The 20,257-nt window shown below is 42.8% G+C and overlaps 1 protein-coding gene across 1 annotated transcript; it reads right to left on the bottom strand.

Moving 5' to 3' along the window:
• Positions 1 to 224: 224 nt before the first annotated feature.
• LOC120714509 (chondroitin sulfate proteoglycan 4-like) lies at positions 225 to 19,970 on the bottom strand. The gene is made up of 22 exons (XM_040000771.1): positions 19,574 to 19,970; positions 16,249 to 16,412; positions 14,562 to 15,668; positions 14,052 to 14,462; positions 13,859 to 13,980; positions 12,779 to 12,887; positions 11,362 to 12,690; positions 11,160 to 11,252; positions 9,983 to 10,480; positions 9,749 to 9,877; positions 9,031 to 9,216; positions 8,768 to 8,950; positions 7,770 to 7,946; positions 7,354 to 7,552; positions 7,144 to 7,275; positions 6,044 to 6,222; positions 5,745 to 5,940; positions 5,482 to 5,653; positions 3,503 to 3,899; positions 3,240 to 3,392; positions 2,384 to 2,962; positions 225 to 2,238 (listed from the first exon to the last, which is right to left on the bottom strand). The coding sequence occupies exons 1-22, from the start codon at positions 19,635 to 19,637 to the stop codon at positions 1,105 to 1,107; spliced, it is 7,713 nt and encodes a 2,570-aa protein (XP_039856705.1). The 5' UTR covers positions 19,638 to 19,970; the 3' UTR covers positions 225 to 1,104.
• Between the last annotated feature and the right edge of the window lie 287 nt (positions 19,971 to 20,257).

Raw genomic sequence — 20,257 nt, 5'->3', positions numbered from 1 at the left:
GCACTCCTTGTCACCAGCCACAAAGGCTCGCTTTCAGTTAAGTTTACTCCAGTCTACTCTCGTGTGTTCGCACCTGGGTCCACCACACACACCACCGCACGGTCTGCCTCCTCAGATCGTGACACATAGATGCTTGGTGTTGGCCATTAACAAGGAAATAAAAGGAAAAAGAAATGTCACTAAAAAAAATAGCGTAACATGTTTAGATTTGCACAAACAGCATGGGTATTTAAGAAATATTTTTATTAAAAAAACTGTCACAGTGCGCGGCAAACAGATGCAGCCATACAAGGGGTCAGAATTGACAAGTACATCTTACAATGCATCATTATTGATCATAGAAGCAGTTACACAGCAGGAGTAGTAAGAAAAAGGACACAGGAAAGTACAGGACAGGGCATAATGCCTGTGTCTGTACATGTGGGATGAGTGTTATAGCTTACAGTACATTTAGTCGTATGTACAAACATGATGATCTACTGGCTGACGTAATATGTTTTAAAAAAGCAACACCTGACATCTGTACAGCGTGCAACAGCTGTGGGTGAGTGACTTCCATTACCAGTTATATATGTGCTAACTCAAAATATAGCTGCTGTTAATGTGGTTCACATTAAATGAAATGAACCCTGGGCCACGTTTCACTTCCTCCTTCAGTATAAAATGTATTATTGCAACAACTCTTTGCTTTAAGGAAAATAAGATGTAATTTTCTTGAGAAGGACCCAGGGCAGGTTGTGTTCATTGCTTATAACTAGGAAATCTTTAAAAGAAAAAAGGAAGAAGAGCTTTTTAGGCAATAATTTCCTCTGTTTTTACTCAGAAGAGTATTTCACATCTTAGAAACAAATGCTAAAAGTGGGTAACACCTCGCGGATTATGGGTATTTCAAGACAGTATTAATGGAACAAAGTCATATTTATTAGCAACGTAACTTAAATGTGATGGCCATTGCACATTTTACTGTCGTCTTTCCAAAAAGTACATGTTGGATGTGCCTTAGGTGACCATTGGTGTTCCCTGGACAGCAGACACATATCTTATATATACACACACACACTACAAACACACCTCTAAGGCACAGTTTTTTCAGCATTACTACCCTCAAACCCAGTACTGGCCCTCTTTTAGAGTTGGAGTCGGGGACCTAGATCTCACAGAGGTCCTGAATCCTGTAGTACGTGGAAGCGGATTGCTAGAAGTTTTATTATCTCTTTCATTACTGTTACAGCCTCTAATATTCCCATCACCACCAGCTAAATCAGCCTCAAATGGCCCCCAGAAGGTCATTCCAGGGGCCAGACTCCTCCGGGGACTTGTGGGCACCCTGGGAGAAGTTGGGCAGCTTGCAGAGCCGAGTGGGGTGACCATAACTGAGGGCATAGCCACACTCCGCTCTGGCCTGCCCAGATACGGGCTGTCCTCATTGGGAACCGGCACTGCAGCGAGTGCCTGGACAAGTCGAAGCCGAGCTTGTTTTTCCTTGCGATGGCGGAACACCAGGATCAAAACTATGAGTATTATAATGAGAAGCAAACAAGCTAGCAGCGGAAGGATAATGAGGAGGGGGTCCGACGCAGGACGAGGCAGAACCTCAACATGAATCAGCTGGGTGTCAGGAGGGTTCTCCGGACCGTGTTTCTCTGGGATGGAAGGAGTGTGGGGCTGGGGGGCATGGCTGTGACCTCCTCCTGCTCCCTCTACGCTGCTCTTTGATCTCCCTCCATGACTCCCATTCCGTGTGTGGTTCCCCAGTCGGTTATGAGGCCTCAACTTGTGGTGTGTCCTGTTGTGGTGCTTGTGTGACAAAATGTGGGGGTGCAAACCCACAGTGACCTCACCGTGTGCCGTAGAGCCTCCTTGTCCACCTTCCCATCCTGCTCTTCCGGCAGTTGTCCTGTTGTGTGCTGGTAGACGGGCTGTTGTGTGTTCGCGACCTATCTTGTCTATTTTATTGAAACCACCAGGACCGTGGCGCATCTGGTGATGAGGTAAGATGGTGAAGTGAAGCTCGCCCTTTGCTGGCTGGACGTTTCCAGACCTCACCAGGAAGCTGAAAGAGTCATTAAGAGGCGTGGCGGGAGCGTGGACTTGAGCTGTTGTGAGCGTGGATTCATTATTGTGGAGCTGGTTGTCGCTGTCACTAAGATTCTCCTCGATGGCAACTCGGCCTTGCACCACATCTCTGAATGTGAATGACTTCAGGACCTCTGACGCTCTGTTAGGATCATATGTTATCTACACAAACACACACACGAAAACACATAGCAGAGGAGAAAGTCAACAGCAAACCAGTCAGACATGCAACATACTGTAGTTTTATGACATTGCAGCTGGAGAAAGGGACCGTCTAACCCCGACTCATTACAACAAATGGCTTTACCTTGACTAGTTTTCCATGTTTTGGTGGAGAGAGAACCTCAAAGACCGGGTTGGCTCGGCTGATTCTCGCCAGCTCTGAGGCATCAATCATGGCTTTTCCCAGTTTCACAGCGATACCACTGGGGACTCGAACTGGCTCTCTCAGGTAGATCAGAGGCCGCACGGTCACTTTCACCGTCGCTGTTACATTTCCATAATTAACGCCAGGTGATGAGGCTGACACTGACATTTGAAAGGTGTCCTCGGACTCGCTGAGATCAGTCATGTGATAGACGACGCGTCCAAACTGGAGGTCCTCGTGGCGGAATGTGGTGACCTCCTGGTCGTTAATAGCGATGCGTCCGTGGCGAGGGGGTGTGGTGACAGTGTAGGAGACAGTGGCCCGGCTCTGACCATTGGTTTGAGCTGCAAGCTGATTGGTTGTCAGGACAACCGCGGTCCGACCTTGAATCAACGACAGGCCAGTGTTGTTCACAATGGACACCGAGGGCTTAATAACCTCCAAACTAAACAGCTTGTAGAGTGGACGGTGATGGCCGTCTGTTACGTTGAAGTAGAAAACTCCTGTTGAGGGGTCGCCCTAAGGGAGGAAACATTGAAAGGAAGAACAAAAGACACAACGCAGGAATTAGTAGTGGAAAAAACATAAACATGAACTTTATTCACTGCTTTGTTACCACAGAATAATGGCACCACTTAGCCAAAAATAAGGCATATTGAGCATTAACCATGTCCAGCACTTTTTAAATCTCTGCACAATCACAATTACAACAATGTAAGTCTGACGCTATTTTTTTTTCTAATTACATAACACTGACACATGTTTAGGCTTCACTGCTGCAGTAAACCTTCTTCACCTGCTGTATAAAATGCAGCCGGCCATGGTTGACGTCGTACTGGGTGAATGAGGTCACCGGCTCCGGTCTTTCCCCCAGCGTCAGGTAGCCATTGTTGGGCTTACTTATCACGAGGTAGTGCAGCTCCTCTGGAGGAGTATCATGGTCCTCCACCTCGACATGGGAAAAGTGAAGGATTAAGAAATGATGTAAAAGTTTTGTAGACGTAAAAATAAATTGCAGCTCTACCTAAATTTATACTTGTCCTTTTTGCACTTACTCACCTGAAGACTGCTGGGTCCAAGTACGACTCTCTCCCCCACTACCACCTTCATACTGGGAGCCCTGCTTCTGATCAGTGGTGGCTGGTCATTGACTGGTGTTACTGTGATGTTGAACATCTCGGTCACCCCTGTGGTGTCTTTAACGTGATGATGAGAAACTGTGTCTAGTGATGAAAAGGGAGATGATGAAGCAGAGTACAGAGAGGAAAAGGAGCTGGAAGAAGAGGAGGAGTCAGAGGAAAAAGCCGACAAGGATGATGAGGAGGAAGAAGAGGAGAGATCCAAAGGCGCCACCCAGGCCCGAAAAGTGAAGCTGTCACTTGTGGTCTCAGAGTCATCGTGGAAGTATGTGATGCCAAACTTGTTCAGGGTGACTTGTGAAAAATCTGGTTGGTTCCTGAGAAAAGACGATAACCCAAAAGCCATATTTGATACTTTTTTTCATATTTACATTGATGCATGTATTTATATATATATCAATCAACACAAGAAGAGAATAATAAGTGGCGCTGAATGTTCTGCATTGTCTTTTAACTTGTCAAGGCTGAGGCCTATTGACTTCTCCTAAGTGATCACGATTCACTATAAATTGTAATTTCTCTTTGCCAGCATAAAAAGGATTTGTTAGGCAGCAGTCACTGGACTCTGTGACAATGGAAAACTCCAAGGAACTCAATGAAGATCTAAGTAGAAGAAATGTAGCTTTACACAAGTTGGGAAGGTCACTTGCAAAAAAAACCCCCAAACAAACAACAACAAAAAACCCACCTACAAGCTGCCAATGGAGAGACGCCAAACTTTGTTTCATTGTTCTGGTAAGAGTGACAATAAAGATCTATCTTATCTTATCTTGCAGCCATTTCTAAAAAAACTGCAAAGTTCAAGATGATCAGTTCAAACAACTGTATGTAAGTATAAGTTCTATGGATGTGTCACTACTTTGCCAAGCTTGGATGAATACCCAAACTGTCACCCTCAAATGAGAGGAAATTGGTTAAAATGTTCAGGAACCACCAAGACTCAAGCCTGACATCAATGGAAACTGCTGAATGCCGGCGTCGCTGTCCACAATGAGACAGTTTGGACTAAGAAGGTGTAGAGCAAGAAAGAAGCCCCTGCTCGAAAATCAACACCTTCAAGTTCAACTAAAATTTGCATCTGTTCACATGGACATGTCAAATGGCTTCTGGAGAAAGGTTTTATGGTTAAATGAGACAAAACCTGAGCTATTTGTCCAAGAGCTATGTGTGGAAGAGTAAAGGCTGGGCTTTGAAACCTATGATTACGGTGCCAACTATCAAGCATGGTAGCAGTAGCGTCACACTGCCAGTGGCAATGATATAATTGGACAAAGAGGATGGCATGATGAAGGAGGAACACCTACAAAGTCTTTGAGTTCACCTCAAATCAATAGCTAGGGAGCTAAAACCTGGACGTGATTGGGTGGTTCTAACATGACAAATACACAAATACAGGATCCCAAACACCTCAAAACTGGTTTTAAAATTGATAAAGCAGGCTAACATTAAGGTTCTGGAATGACCTTCTCAAAGCCCCTGACCTCAACCCGATTAAAATTTGTGGAAACCAAGGAATTTGAATGAACTCTACCAACTCTACCAAGAGGAGTGGTCAGATATTCAGTCAGAATTATACCAGAAGCTTGCTGATGGCTACCAGAAGCATCTGGCTGAGGTATAAAGGACATTTAACCCAATACAGGGGTGTATGTTCATGTTTAAGAGTATACATTTGACCCCATGTGGATTAGAGAAAATCCAAAATGATTTCAAATTAAAAATTTTATGGCCATGATATAGTATATGTAAACTAATCCCAGCTGTATAATGATATATATCTTTTATTGAATATATATATATATATATATATTTACTTTTTCTCTGTATATGGTATTACATTCCTTTGATTTTAATTTTGTTTTTCAGTTCATTTCATGACAAATAAGAGCAGCTATGTACCTGGTGAGATTGTGTCCTCGAATAGACAAAATCCCGTAGCGAGGCAAAGAAATCACACGATACATGATGTGGTGGTCTTTCCGATGGGACTCTGGGATTTTTCCCAGGAGATTAGAGGCATCAAGCTTGGACCTGTCTATTGTCACCCTGCCTCCTTCAGCCACCACAGCACCTGAGTGATAAACACAGACATAAATGTAGTCACCCTTATATTATGTTCTTCTTGCCACATGATATTTATTAGTTTGAAACATAGATAGTACCTGCATTGTTTATTAGTCTGGTCTTGTGCTGAGAGCTGTCATGATGTTCATTGGCTTGGTAGGAGATCAAGATGGTGAAGGTGTGTGGAGGAAGAGAAGCAGGAGGCAAAGACGCCGTGAAAGAAAAAGTGTCTGCAGCTGACCATCCCACTGACTCTGGCTTGTTCTGATCATACAGGATAACGCCATCATCCAACTAAGAGAGCCAAATAAATGAGGAGGAGAAAGAGAATTTCTTTCAGAAGTTAGTCCTCTTAGAAAAAGCAAACACTGACACATGGAGACACACACATCCCTACCATGCTCTGTGTAAAGGTGGAAACATTTCTTGTGGAGTTGTCCGGCATACGTCGGACCAGGCGGCCGAGTTTAGGAGGAGAGGTCACTGCAAAGACCACGGACTGGTTCCTCCTGATGTTGCCGTTAGCAATGTTAGTAACCACCTGAAGCTCCTTGTCTGAGATTGGTGTCACAGAGCCTTCAGGATAAACAAAAAAAGTAATGCTAAGGAGTGAATCTACCGAGTTTAATGTATTAGTAGCAGGTGACGCCATGTGTCAACAATGCCAGAGTGTTTGGCCTTAACGTGACCAACATCTGCTGCTTTGCTGTACATTTCACTCAGGAGTAGTCTACACCTAATATGGGCCAGATGTCATTTGTGTTGTGGCATGAGCCCACACAATAACCCATGCCAAGCCCACCCCACACCTTTGTAGGGCATGTTTAGTCTACAGACATCCTGTCACTGAGTCAAAGTGCCAAATGCAGCCGAGGTTCAAATATATTTGTCACCTGAGATCGAACATAACATTGTAAAACAAATATATCAAACAAAAATTTCATACTCGAATGTCTAACTGTGCTCATTCGTTCCTTTGACTGTCCATTGATTGTCAGCGGAAAAGTTGTAGCTAAGTAGTTCATATTGTTCTTAAAATAGCAACATAACCAAAAGAGAGATCAGGAGGAAAAGTTTTACTTCTTCTTGAGCCACAAATTCTCTTTCCCCCCCCAATAGTGCCACATGAGATCAAGTTCTTGCAGTTTTAACTGTTTTAACGCATGTGCTTTATAGGTTTTGGTGTGAACATAAGGCACTGTGGTTTAGAGTAGCGAGGCCACCCAGCGGATTTGCAGTGTATTACATCAGCCTGTCACTGTTGTGCCTTCAGAACTGCCTTCATTCTTTGTGACACAGATTCACCACAGTGCTAGAAACATTTCTTAGAGATTTTTTTCTGAAAGTCCCGTTCCACCACATCTCAGAGGTGTTCTGCTGGATTGAGATGTGGTGACTGTGGAGTACAGAGGCCATTCTGAGGTTCAAAACCATCAGTCACTTTATTTATTTATCTAGTCATTTACTGATTTATTGAAGCTGGAAGAGCAGGTATACCTGGGTAGACTTCCATCGGGTGGTTTCTCTGCAGGGTGAGGATCAGAGAATGGGCAGTTGTGCTAAAGATCTGACGAGGAGCAAAGTTGAGGCCATCATTCACTTGGAAATGAAAGCCACCCGACGGCGCCCCTGCAGACAGACAGAAACACGTGGTCTACTCCTCTGCTGAATCAAAGGTCTTTTTAGAAAACAGCAACACATGCTTACCATTGTGCACAAACACCAGCTGCTTGCTTTCTATGTGACTTTGAGTGAAGTTCAGAATGTGTCTGGAGGGGGCGCTCTTCAAAGCCAAGTGGCCATTGCTGGGTGGTGTCACTATGAACTCCAGCCCCTCAGGTGGAGTGTCAGTGTCCTCCGCACTGAGATCGCCTGTGGTTATCTCTGTAACAGAACCCACCCACACCTGAAGAGCAGAAAGGAAAAACGACAAGTCAGCTTGGCTCAGCATGACTATAAAGAGATATAGATATATAGTTACATAGATACATTTTGTTTGTTTTAATATGCACTAATAAAAAAGCTCTTTCATGACTTTTTGATTTAAGTGTGTCTTTGAAATAATTTTAGCTGAAAATAATAATTGTGTTGACTCTTCTTATCAGTGTGTGGGCATTTCCCACCTTCAGTCCGTGGTTGGTTGTAATCACCGGGGTCTCATCATTGACAGGTGTGATGTTGATGTGAACGGCGCACGGCAGGCTGTGTTTCCTGGTTTCTGTCTGGTTTGCCACAATGGTGAAGTTGTCTCTCAGGGTGTCACTGCCATCGTGGATGTAGGAAATGTACTCCCGTTCCACCTACAAACAGATGTTGTGTGGAAAATGGAACAAACGAATCCAATGAAATGATAGCTCACATCATAGTATGAAGCATTTTATCACAAAGATGAGCGCTACATTTAATTTAAGGAAAAATCTGCCAGGTATTGTTGTAGGGTGATTGTGCTCAAGGTCAGCAGGTCAACGGAAAGTGTATCTTTTGTATATTTCATGTTAGATTTAATTTGCAAAATACATGACCTGATCAGGGATGTTTGACCTGAGTATCGGCCATGAAGATTATACAAGTTTTGTGAACAGGTAGAACATGGGTATAAGAAGAAAACATCTATTTTTTTCCACTTATCCAATACAACGTCATGGTTGGAATAGAGCCAATCAATGTGACCATAGGGCAAGAGACGGAGGATAACCACTCACACCTACAGCCAATTTAAAAGCACCAGTTAACCCTATATGCATGTCTTCGGACTGTGAGAGAGTATGAGAGGACTCAGACAAACATAAAGGTCTCACTGGCTAGTGGACAAACCCAGGATGTTCATGCTGTCAGGCAATGGTGCCAACCACTGCACCACCATGTCACCCATGAGATGAACCCATTAAATGACCAACTGTTCCTGTGTCCTAGTTTGCTCCATTTGTGAGAAATTATTAAAAAAAAAAAGAGCCTATTAAATGTTTTCAAAATTGTAACACATGGTTGTGTTGATTGCCCTTCTAGTAAAAAAGGGTCTTTTCCTGCTTTTTGATGCCTCTGAGATGAACACATGGAGTCTTTCAGTCTTTAAGAGCTACGTGTGTAATCAAACTTGGTTTTTGAGTGCGTTCGGTCAAACCTCAGTGTGTGTGAAAGCTGTGATAGGCATCCCTGGAATGCGGCTGTGCTCCAAATGTCCATGTCGTGGTGGATTGATGACCTGATACAGGAAGTTCATCCCAGAGAAGTGATGGCTGGCGACTTTAATGATGTCAGAGGTCAGCGGCATAGAAGACCCCTCATCTAGGGTCAAGTCGGACACCTAAACAAAAAATGTGTAGAAGAAAGTAGTGACTGACTGCTTTCTGGTTTGGTAAGTTGACCTCCGTTTGACCTTTTTACCTGCAGAGGAAGCAGGATTGGGATGATATCAATCTCCAGCCTGATAGGTCCAACCTTTGTCACCCCATTGGTTGCTTCCAACAGAACAGAATCATTGGTGCTTCCTGTGGTCTGCTGTTGATAGATGACCAAGCCCTGGTTCAAGTCCTCCTGGGTGAATGTGGGTGTTGACTGCTTTTTGATACCCTGCATGGAGGGAGAGAGTGAACAGACCCCTTGACTGCAGCCTCATTGTGAGGCCGAAATATCACAAATCACCTACTGATTAGAAGGTTGGTTCGATCCCTGGCTCCCCCAGTCTGCGTGCCAAGTATCCTTGGGCAAGATACTAACCCCAAGTTGCTCTCCGATGCGTCCATCGGAGTGTAAATGTGTGTGAATGTTGTTAGAAAAAGCACTCCGTTTAGAGTCAGAGCATGGGAGAATGGGTGTGATTGGGTGAATGTGGCATGTTATATAGAGCGCTTTGAGTACTCCGGGAGAGTAGAAAAGCACTATATAAGAATCAGTCTATTTACCAAACACTAAGTGACAGGAAATGAGACAAGGGAATAGACAAGGGCATTTGTAACCCTTTCCAGACTAACAGTTGTCAGTGACTTTGTTTCTCAGCTGTACTTGAGCTCCTTTAGATTGTGCCATGATGTTGCTTTTTGAGATCTCTTAGCCTACTTTGTCAGACAGTTTCCATTTAAATGCCTCTTATGGAGGTACCTACTTTATAGTGCTGTCCTCCATTCATGCGTTGATGCTTGTTGTCAGTGGACAACCTCTGAATGATGCCAACTGTGGGAAGACTGTGCACAGTAAAAACTATCTCTGAGGGCTGACTGTCTTCATGGACCACCTGGTTAAAAAAAGAAAATCACAAAAGTGATGCTGAATATGAAACTAAACATATTTTATAATCAGAGAATTTACCTGCATATGCGAGGATCTTGGTTTTGCTTACCTCTAAGTTGTCCCTGCTTATAGAGATATTCTGTCCCTCTTCCACCACCACTGGCCGGTTGTTTCTGACTGTTGGTGGCCTCTGATGACTCTCCAGGTAAATCTTTACCGAAACTCCAATGTCTAGATGTACCTCCCTCTTCCCTCTTTCCACCTGCCTCTCTGTGCTCCGTTCTCTAGCTCTTGCTGTCACATTAAAGCTATCCGACAACTTGTGGCTGCCATCATGGCGATATACCAGGCGCCCTGCTATCAAGTCTCGCTGGGTGAATATTGAAATTGCATCTGCGTCTGTTATAATCCCACTCTCTCTGTCAATAAAGCAGATCTCGCCATGTTTAGGTGGGATGAAGACCTCAAACGTCACTTCGTGTGGGTCTCTGATGTCAAGGTTGCTGAAGACACTGAGGTTAGCAGAGGTCAGGGTCGTGATCCCACCCTGCTGGACCATGATGCCTGTGTTGTTCTCCACCTGCAGGTAAGGATCCTGCGCCATCACCTGCACCCCACAGCAAAAAGAAGACCAATCATGCTAACATGAACTTCATTATTTTCACACTAAAGTGTCTTCTCAAATAAACGGTATGAATAGAAATGAAATAAATCACATCACATAGGAATTTATAGTGAATGCCTAATCTGTATCTTTGCCAGATTTCTACTGCTTGGTTTACTCAGCTTTTTTTATATTTGTGCCAATCATGGGCCTAATGGTTCAATCACAGTGACTCACATGACTCGGAAAAAATCAATAGTTGCCCGAATCAATAGTTCAGATTGCAAGTAACCAACTGGTTTCCCAGAGGAAGTGCCTTTGTAATTTTGCAGTTAAAAATAATTTCTGTTTAATGTAGATTTCTGTGCTTGCGAACAGAAACAGATTTGAAAATAGATTGTGTGCAATTGCCAAATTGAAACCAATCAATTATAAACTGCTGGCAGACTGACTCAGTTTTATTGATGTTTTATCACTGTCACTGTTGAAGTCAGCAACTGACTGCCAGTCACCGGAGACTTGGTCCTCGTCTTCAATACAACAATTTAATGGCAACAAGATGACATTGCACATGCTCGTAATAACTTTGTGGGCAACCAAGTTTCCTCAGCGTGACTGCAACATTACCCTTCCTGTCATTGTTATTAAACCAAAAAAACAAAACAAAAAAGAGAATAATCACCTCCAACAGCGTTGAAACATAATGCTTCCCATCAGATACGAAAAGCACAAAACGCCCAAAACTCACTCCTTTGTGGACAAACAGAACCTTTTTCTGAGATGAGAAAAAGCAGGAGGCCATCATGACCAACGATAAAAAAAAAAGCATTAGCAGGCTTTATAAAAAATATACAAACTATAAAAGATGCCATTATTACTCTTACCTGTTCGAGGTCTCGCTGTGTGAACTCATACAACTTGTGGCTAGGATCACTGGCCAGCACCAACTCTCCCATGGGGATCCCCCTCCGTGTGTACACCAACCAGCTGTCCTCGAAATCTGAGTCATCATCACGATAACGCAGGTCACTCAGCGTCACCAATCTCTGGCCCTCCCGTGCCACGTGGAAAACTTTATCCACAACCCTGACGGGCCTCTGATCATTGACGAGCTGCACTGAGATATTAAAGGTGTGCTGTTCTCCATTTCCGTCCTCTTTCTTGTTCGTGTGTTTGTGAGCTTTGTAAACCACTATCTGAAATGTGAAAGAATCCTGCTTAGTTTCACTGTCGTCGTGAACGTACATGATCCTTTCCTCAGTTATATCCTGATTTGTGAACGCCATAATGTTGTCGTTAATTGAAGTTGAGTTGGAGAGGTTGATCCGCCTTATGTGCCCATGCCTGGGGCTCTCTATAATGTTGTAGAGGACCTCCCGGTTACTCGCTGTGTGAGTGAACAGAATATCTCTGGTGATTACTTTACTCCCTCCTTCCATGACTGAGAGACCTTTGCTTATCACAGTGACGGTGGTCGACTCGGCTTTGATGTTGATTCTGAAGTCGTAAGTTGTTGAGTTGGAGTGAGTTGAAAACACCTGAAAGCTGAACGTGTCTCTCGTGTCGTCATGTTGCCGGTTGATTAGCTCGTACCTTACCAAACCATCACTGATGTTCCTCTGGCTGAAGGTTGAGTTCCTTTGTAGGGCCTTGTTGTTGAGGAGAAGCTGACCTTTCTTGGGTACCATTACCATCCTGAAATGGAGGTCACTCTCACTGAGCTTAACACCCTTAGAAATCACATGGAGGTCCTCGGGAGTGAGAACAGCAGCCTGAACGCCATTGAGCTCCATCTTACTCCGTGTGATCTTGAAGTGAATCCATCGTACCGCGATGGGGAAAACAGCCTCTTGTTTAGCCAGGGAACCGATACTGACTTTAAATTTAAAGTGGTCTGTGATGTTATTCTGCATCTGTAAGCCACGGTAGGTGCTGAGGTATCGAATCCGTTCTTTTTCCAGAAGTTTCTGGGAGAAAGAGGTCGCTGGCTTCCATTCGCCGCTTGAGTGTAACCTCTGGAGCTCGCCATATTGTGGGAACTCTGTAACATTATACCAGATTTCTACTGTGGGGTCAGCCACATTAACTTGTACTGCAAGGTGATTGGTGGTGATGACTGAAGCTTCGCCTTGGTTCACCTCCAGTCCGGTGTTGTTCGCCAGTTTATCTTCGAGTGGCACGGTTATTATCCTCAAAACTACTGTGTTGCTTACCTGACAAAGGGAGAGCGAAGAGGCAAAATACCATCTGAGAGGATAAGACATAAGATGCGAAAAAAAGACAAGCTGCTATTTTACTCACCTTCTGCCCGTCACTAACCCTAAGAGCCAGCCTGGAAGTTGAGACCCCTGTGTGGATAAAGCTGATCTTACCCTCCTCTAGATCGTTTAGGGAGAACAAGTTGATGGGCCTGGAAGATAAGAAGGTGAAAACCTTGGAGGTCAAAACAAACAACAAAAAATGTTTTAGTTAAAAGTTGTAGTAAGATGAAAACTACGGGAAAAAATTAGAATAATACTGCTTACTAACTCAAATGACTTCGTCCAAGACAAGTGGATGAAACAAATTGGTTCAATTTGTTTTTGTCACTTGGTGCAATGTCTGTGAAAAAAATCCTACCAACAAACACTTTACCAGATGAGGGGCTTGGCCCAGCTTTGAAGAAATACTCTCCACATCTGGGCTCAGGAAGTTTTGGAAGGACTCTTTAACACAAAATCCCATCATCAGAAATACAAAATTTGGGAGACATGTTCTCAATAATCAGCACTGATATAATAATGGATTGGATTTATATAGCGCTTTTCAAGGCACCCAAAGCGCTTTACAATATCACTATTCATTCACTCTCACATTCACACACTGGTGGAGGCAAGCTACAGTTGTAGCCACAGCTGCCCTGGGGCAGACTGACAGAAGCGAGGCTGCCATATCGCGCCATCGGCCCCTCTGGCCAACACCAGTAGGCAAGTAGGGTAAAGTGTCTTGCCCAGGGACACAACGACCAGGACAGAGAGCCCAGGGATCGAACCGGCGACCTTCCGGTTACAGATGCGATTCCCAACCCTCTGAGCCACGGTCGCCCACAATATAATTTTAGTTTTGCCAGTTTGGTCAAATTTGTCAAGACACAAGAGAGAGTGCAAATGCAAGATGTGACTGAAGGGCAGGCTTTCAGCCTTAATGCAAGGGGTAACACAAAAGTATTACACTAACTGTTTAGGAATGACTTAAATGTTTATGTAATGCTGCAAAATATACTGATGTATAAAGTGACCACACTAATTATACACAAACAACCACTTCCACAAAAGAGCTCAGTATCTGGATCTAAAAAGATTTGCAATGCCCCATTAAAGCTTTATAAGCCGTAACACCAACCTGCCAGGGTAATCCTGATGCTCAAGGTATCCAGCCTCAGTGTTGAGGTTTCCCAGGGAGCTGAAAACAAGCTCCTCAGGACTGCTGTCAGGATCTAGCACTCTCAGCACATCTGTAGTCAGCTGGGGGAATTGTGAATGCATTAATTTTGATCTTTGTACGTATAATTACTCAGACATTTTGCTGTACCTACCTGTCGTCTGGACTTCTCGAGTAGAGTAAAATAGTTTCCCTCTGGCAGGCTGAGCACAGGGGCATCGTTCACAGCACTGATGCTAATTTCGAACTGGTGCAGACGGTTGCCCTTGAGAAACACAGGAAGCTCCTTCTTATTGCTGGAGAAGACTGAAAATGTGAAGAAGTCACTCTGGTCCTCTGAGCCGCTGTGAACGTACATCACCCTGCCCTGCCAGAGGTCCAGCATACTGAACGTCCAGTCCTTCTCCTCAATTCCTATCGTGACGGTCCTCTCCTGGCCCTCGTCCAAAATCCTGTCGGGGTCTGGACTCAGGTCCAACCGGAGCTGGCCATGAACAGGCTGTAACTCAACGCGGAACATAAACTGGGATGGATGAATGCCCAGTTTACGGAAGTCCAAATTCACCTGGCAAAGAGTCCAAAGAGAATTATATATCGGTGCTGCTTATTTTTATTTTCACAATTACTTAAAAAACACTAAACTCAAAAGAAAGATCAGCACTACCTTTATGTGTTTTGGTTCAAGAGGTGCCCGGCCTCCCTCAGATACTTCTAGTTTCCTCAGCATCAGGAAGTTAGGGCTCCTCTTCGCGTTAGTCTGTGCAGTTGTGATATCAACCCCAGGAAGATCTGTTGGGCTGGTGAGACTTGCTCTCTGTGGAGCCTGCCCTGTCCTACAGCCCACAGTGACATCCTTGGTGACTGTGGCATGAGGTAGGCCTGTTTTTTGAGTGTTCACCCTGATTTCACGGAGGCAGCCTTTAAAGGAGCCCCCTCCTTCTCCTCCAGATGGAACAGAAATCAATCCAGCTCGCCTTGCTTGTCCCCGAGCTGCTTCATCCAGCCCTCCTACGAAGAGAGGCCCCGTGAGCTGGATGACCTGAATCTCTGGGCTCAGACTGGCCTTCACCAGCTCTTTGCCTACCTTCAGCTGAACACTGTGAGGCAACAAGTGAAGCTGGATGGTGTACCAGGTGTGGTTGCTGTTTACATTTGTTAAAGAATGCAGCTCAGTTTTACTCCCCTCTCCACCTCCTACCGAAGCCACCAGATGACCACGTACGATCTCAATGGCAACAAACCCTCCCTGATTGTCAGAGCTATAAAGGACAATGCCGTCTTCTTCTTCTTTTGCAGCGGGATGTAGTTCACATTCAAACACTCCCTCTTGAAGCACATCCCACAGTGGGAGTGACATGAACGCTTCTGAGCTGAAAAAACTGACAGGATCTTCTTCTGTTGCAGAAAACTGTGGACTACAGCCCAGAGATACCTCATGGACGGTCTTGTACCCAGAATGTGGCCTGAGACTGGACAGTAAGTCATGTTGATTGAAGACGACTTCGTCCATGCAACCTCTAAACCCAGAGGAGATGTTGTGAAGATAGAGATGTTTTAATCCAGCTGTCCCGCCAACAAGGAGTCCATCCTCCACACCGAGCTCCAGATCTGGTCCCTGTATTTGTAGGCCGGTGTGGGAGTTCTGGTCCACAGTCATAGTGATATTATGGCGGGTGTGGGTGAGATCCACAGTGTGCCACGCCAGATCACTGAGATGGATGCCCTTTTCTGAGCGCAACGAATGCTCACCTGAGCCCAGATCAAGACGCACCTGAGGATTAAGGGGGAAGGTGAAAAAGGAAAAAGTTCATAAACTCAAAAAAGTTGCAAGGAAAGCCGAAATATCACACATCACATGTTAAATATGTGTGTACATAAAAAACAAAATGAAGAAAATGAAGGCTTTTCCACAAATAGAAATGCAACTGAGATCTCTCTAACAGCACCAGTGACTTGTACTTGGTATTTTTATTAAGCTATTGTGGTTTTCTGTCTTAACCTCACTCGTGTATGAACTTGTCTGGAATTAAAGCAGTGCCGGGGGGTTACTTTTTCCCCCACTCGCTGAGCAATTTGACACCAAGATTTCTGGGTTTAATCTTCTGGCTGGTCTTCTTCTGGATAGTAAATTCCAGCATATTTAATGAGCTAAAATGGCCCAAGGGACAATTTTTACCCTTTTTTCCCTTTTTTTACGTCGGCCCCTGAACAGTTTTCACTAATCCGTAGCCATTTTATTAAAATGAATATAGCCTTTATCTTACCTTGTCTCACAGTGATACACTTTGTCTCACATTTTTTGTGTCTTTGAGATAAAGAAGATTAGTTTCTTCTGTGTTATAACCTCTTACCTGCAGGTACCCAGAGATCAGCTCCAGAAGCATGAAGTCTGTGTGTCCTGCTGCCAAAAACAGCAGCCCTGACTGACTGGAGGTTCGAAATCGAACATGGATTAACGTCTGTATGGACGTCTCAACTGTCCGCAGGTAGATGTAGCCATCTCCGTAGAATGAAACTGCAGCAGTGCAACAACAACAACAAAAAAGACAAATATAAATTGAAGCCTGAGCTGTCACGAAATCACTAAAACATCGTGTAGTTAATCAAAGATGCTCTGACTGCCATGTTTGAGGATTAAGCTTAATTTCCTTTGCTACCATACAGGAAGCCCTCATAGCGATCTGGTGGTGATTATAGACCTTCTACCAGGAAAAAACTCTTCCATTAACCTGCATTGACTGATCTGTCACTATGTGCACTCTGTATCTGCTATCTGAAGTCAATTAATGACAACTAATGCATTCTGTAGGGGTTCATTAGACGTCATTAGACCCCACCATTGACCCAGATGACGCAAATTGGTCTTTTAGATCAAAATACATACCATTAACTTCAATGGGAAACTATGGGAAAAATATACATTAGAAGGAGTTTTAATCAAGGCAATATGTGCACTATATTGCATGACAGATGTCAAAAAGACAAAGTGAGGCATGACTGTGGCTTAGTAAATCTGTACTTATACAGCAGAGCACATGCTAGGAACGTTCACATTTTAGCATGATAGCATGATTACATTTGCACTAAACACAGTAAAGCATAGTGTTAAAGCAGAAGTTCATCTTTTTAAAAGGCATCACAGTATTTTCTAATGATAAAGACCATCTTCGTGGCCATTCATACTACACCAAAGTTATTATAGATAAATTAAATGACAGTAAAAGGGAAAAAAAGATTTTCCAAAGAAATTCCTGTTTTTTTGTTTTTTTTATTTTTATTTTTTGAAGTTTTTATTTACTTATTTTTTAATACTTTCTAAATAGTTATTTCTGTGAATGACAAAAACTGCTTTATAATTACAAGACAGTCCATGCAATACGCTATTTTGTAATTTTACCCACAATTTTAAACATTTGTTTCTTACAGTTTAAACCCAAACAGTTGTGGTGGCAGATCTCTTTCAATTACAACATCAGCATTTTATATAGATCATATATAAAGTATTTGATATTCATCTTGAGCCATGAATTAGTGCTGACAAAAATTCAAGAAGCGTTTCCATTACTTCTGTTTTTATTCACCTTTAGTCCAATGATCTTTATAATTAAATACAGATGATGCTTGCCCGTCTCTGGCTTTATAAGCATGTAATTACAGCATACTTTTATCTATCAATGAGGCCAGCATATCTACCACTAACTATAAATGAGCACCAAAAAAGTACGAGTGTCTTTAGCATCATCGATTTGATCTACAAAGCAGCGACACACTCTCTGACTGTCCATTTGTGCAAACTGTGACGTTCAATGGAAAGAGGTCAGAGCCATGTGTCTGGATGCATGCAGCTGCAGTTTGGTGGCACTAAAAATGATTCAAAGCTCTGTAAAAGCAGACAGCACAACACTGCAGAGGCAGTGACCACAAAATGGAAATAAAGGGACAATTTATATGACATAAAAGGGTGGCAAAAAAATCAATGCATTTTAAAGGTAAATTAAAGTTTGTTTGTTTCCAGATCGCACAGGAAAAATATTAACAATCCAGGCCTGTATAATCTAAACTATTAAATAGTTAAGATTAACAAATCTATTAGACTACCTGTCATAACAACAAATCTATCAAAACTTTGTTTAAGCTTATAACTTGTGTTTATTAAGCAAATAACAAACTAATTTCACTTTTTATAGGCAAATTTGAGCTGACACACTGGAATTCTTAAAAAAGTCAAAAATTGATCAAGCACAACATTCAACCACTAAAATGAATTTGTTTCTGTTACAGCAATACAAGTAAAAACTGTAATTTGGTATCTAAGTTTGAAAAAATAATAAGATGCTCTTCACTATTTCTTTCAGCTTCTTTGTAAAATGTTTGAAAAAAACAATAATTATATTTTACTGGTGGATTAACAGTTACAGACACATTCAAAAATGATTTTGGTGAGTGCTAATGCTAATGTTAATTTAGGCATAAATCTTACTCTGGTTGGTGGTCTATTAACTTTGTTAAGACGTGTATTTGGTCTCTAAACATATTTTTGTGCTTTTGGTTACACATCTAACATTTAGGTGTTTAGCGCGTGCTTGCTGTAAATAACTTTAACACAGAATTTATTTTTTCATGTATGTTTTGTAAATGTAGGGAAATTTTAATGTTGGTACAAAATTTTAGAATGAGAAAAAGTATTTACATTTATGTGTCTGCACTGTAACATATGTCACAGTGGCTTAATATTTTTTTCTTAAAAGCCCTTCTTATCTCTGAGTGGGAAAACTTTGCTATGAAAGCTTTTATTGACTATATGTGCTGCAGTGTGAATAACTCAGTCAGCAGACTGGCCCAGCATGCCACTCTGAATAAAGCCTATAAGCCCGCTGTCAGTATAACCCACGTCTGTCCATGCATCCCTAATCTGCCTCTATGATAGCAGTGAACATTGGATTATTAATAATCTTCCTACACTCGCAGACATCTCCAATGTGAATGCAAGTCACTTATGTGCTCTGACAAACAGGTGTGGTACAGAGACATGTGTAACTGCCCGAGGCAAAGCTGATGACCATTAGAAAGTTTTGCATACACATACACATACGAATACAAAAACTTTCCAAATGTTGTTAAGTGTTTCTATTTAAGTGGCAGATACCTGTAGTGGAGAAAATGACATATTGTTTTCTTGGACAAAGAAATGTATTGCAGAGAAGAGCTTAAGAGTTAAGATCAAAGCTGTATTTGCGAGGATTACCACCACCAAAAATGTAAAATTCCTGGCATCAGCTCAACTAACCATGTTGCCGCAAATTCATAAGGGCAAGCATTCTCCCCCAAATATAATCCATCATAATGCCATATGTCACCAGTCTGCAATGTTAGACAAGATTAGATAATAAGCAACCAACTGCCAGATCCATTTGAAGTAAATCAAAGGTTGTAAAAAAAATAAACAGGCCTAAATAACACCAGCAAAACCTTCCTTTGTCTCTATAATGATGGAAATCATTTCAGCGCAGCAGTAATGTATAAAATACACGCCAAGAACCCTTAAGAATTATTTTTCACATGCATCTAAAGGTGAAAGTTTTCTCACGTTGCTATAATGTATTGAAACAAATGCCAGGTTGAACTTTTACATCTAGTTTAAGACAAGGAGTATTTTTTTCCTCTGCAGGAACCTACCTCCATAAACGTGTCCGGTGGAGACCAGCAGCAGCAGAAAAACATCAGCCAAAACACTCCCCATGGTTATGTAGGCTCCTAAAATCTATTTTGCATCTTGGTTAAGCGAAACATCTGGATGCATGACTATGCAGCCGATTATCTTTACTGCCCATGTCACTCCCAACACTGACAACGTCAGGACAATCTCTTCATGCTCTGCTGCTGGCCTTGGATTACAGACTTGGCTCCAAAAAAAACCAACAAAAAAAAAAAAATACATACCTGTGTCTGTGAGCAGAGCGCAGAGAGGTGGAGCTCCACCCTCAGATCCTCCCCTCAAATTCAGGAGACCTGTGTGTGTAAGTATCAGTCGGGAACACAAGGGGGAGTTGTTGCAGCATATGGAGACAGAGATGGATGGGAAAATGAGAAGGTACTTTCAGAAGATGGGGCAACCTCAAGAGCCGAAAAATGAGACCAATGTGCAAGTGGGGAAAACTGCAGTACCTCTAGGTGCCACTTGCGGCTCCCATGTTTAAATGCCCGACTTTACATCATTAAAAAGCATGTTTCCATTGCAAATCCAGTTTGGCCTCTGTTGATAATTTTCTTCACAATAACTCGGAATGGGGGGACTTAAAAAACACCAACAACACCAACAACAAAAAACCTCTTTGACCAGGATAACTGAGTTATAGTTGT

The sequence above is a fragment of the Simochromis diagramma genome, unplaced genomic scaffold (assembly GCF_900408965.1).
Source record: "Simochromis diagramma unplaced genomic scaffold, fSimDia1.1 OVJJ01000596.1, whole genome shotgun sequence".
NCBI lineage: Eukaryota > Metazoa > Chordata > Actinopteri > Cichliformes > Cichlidae > Simochromis > Simochromis diagramma.
Note: the sequence above shows the minus strand (reverse complement) of the source record. Positions and strands in the feature narration are given on the sequence as shown.

Bases quoted from the DNA above. Each gene is read 5' to 3' on its own strand.
- LOC120714509 (XM_040000771.1), bottom strand. From the start codon at position 19,637: ATGGGGAGTGTTTTGGCTGATGTTTTTCTGCTGCTGCTGGTCTCCACC. The intron at 8,951-9,030 runs GTAAAAAGGTCA...TTTTTTGTTTAG, and splicing joins CAATCCTGCTTCCTCTGCAG to GTGTCCGACTTGACCCTAGA. The intron at 7,276-7,353 runs GTAAGCATGTGT...GTCTGTCTGCAG, and splicing joins GCTGGTGTTTGTGCACAATG to GGGCGCCGTCGGGTGGCTTT.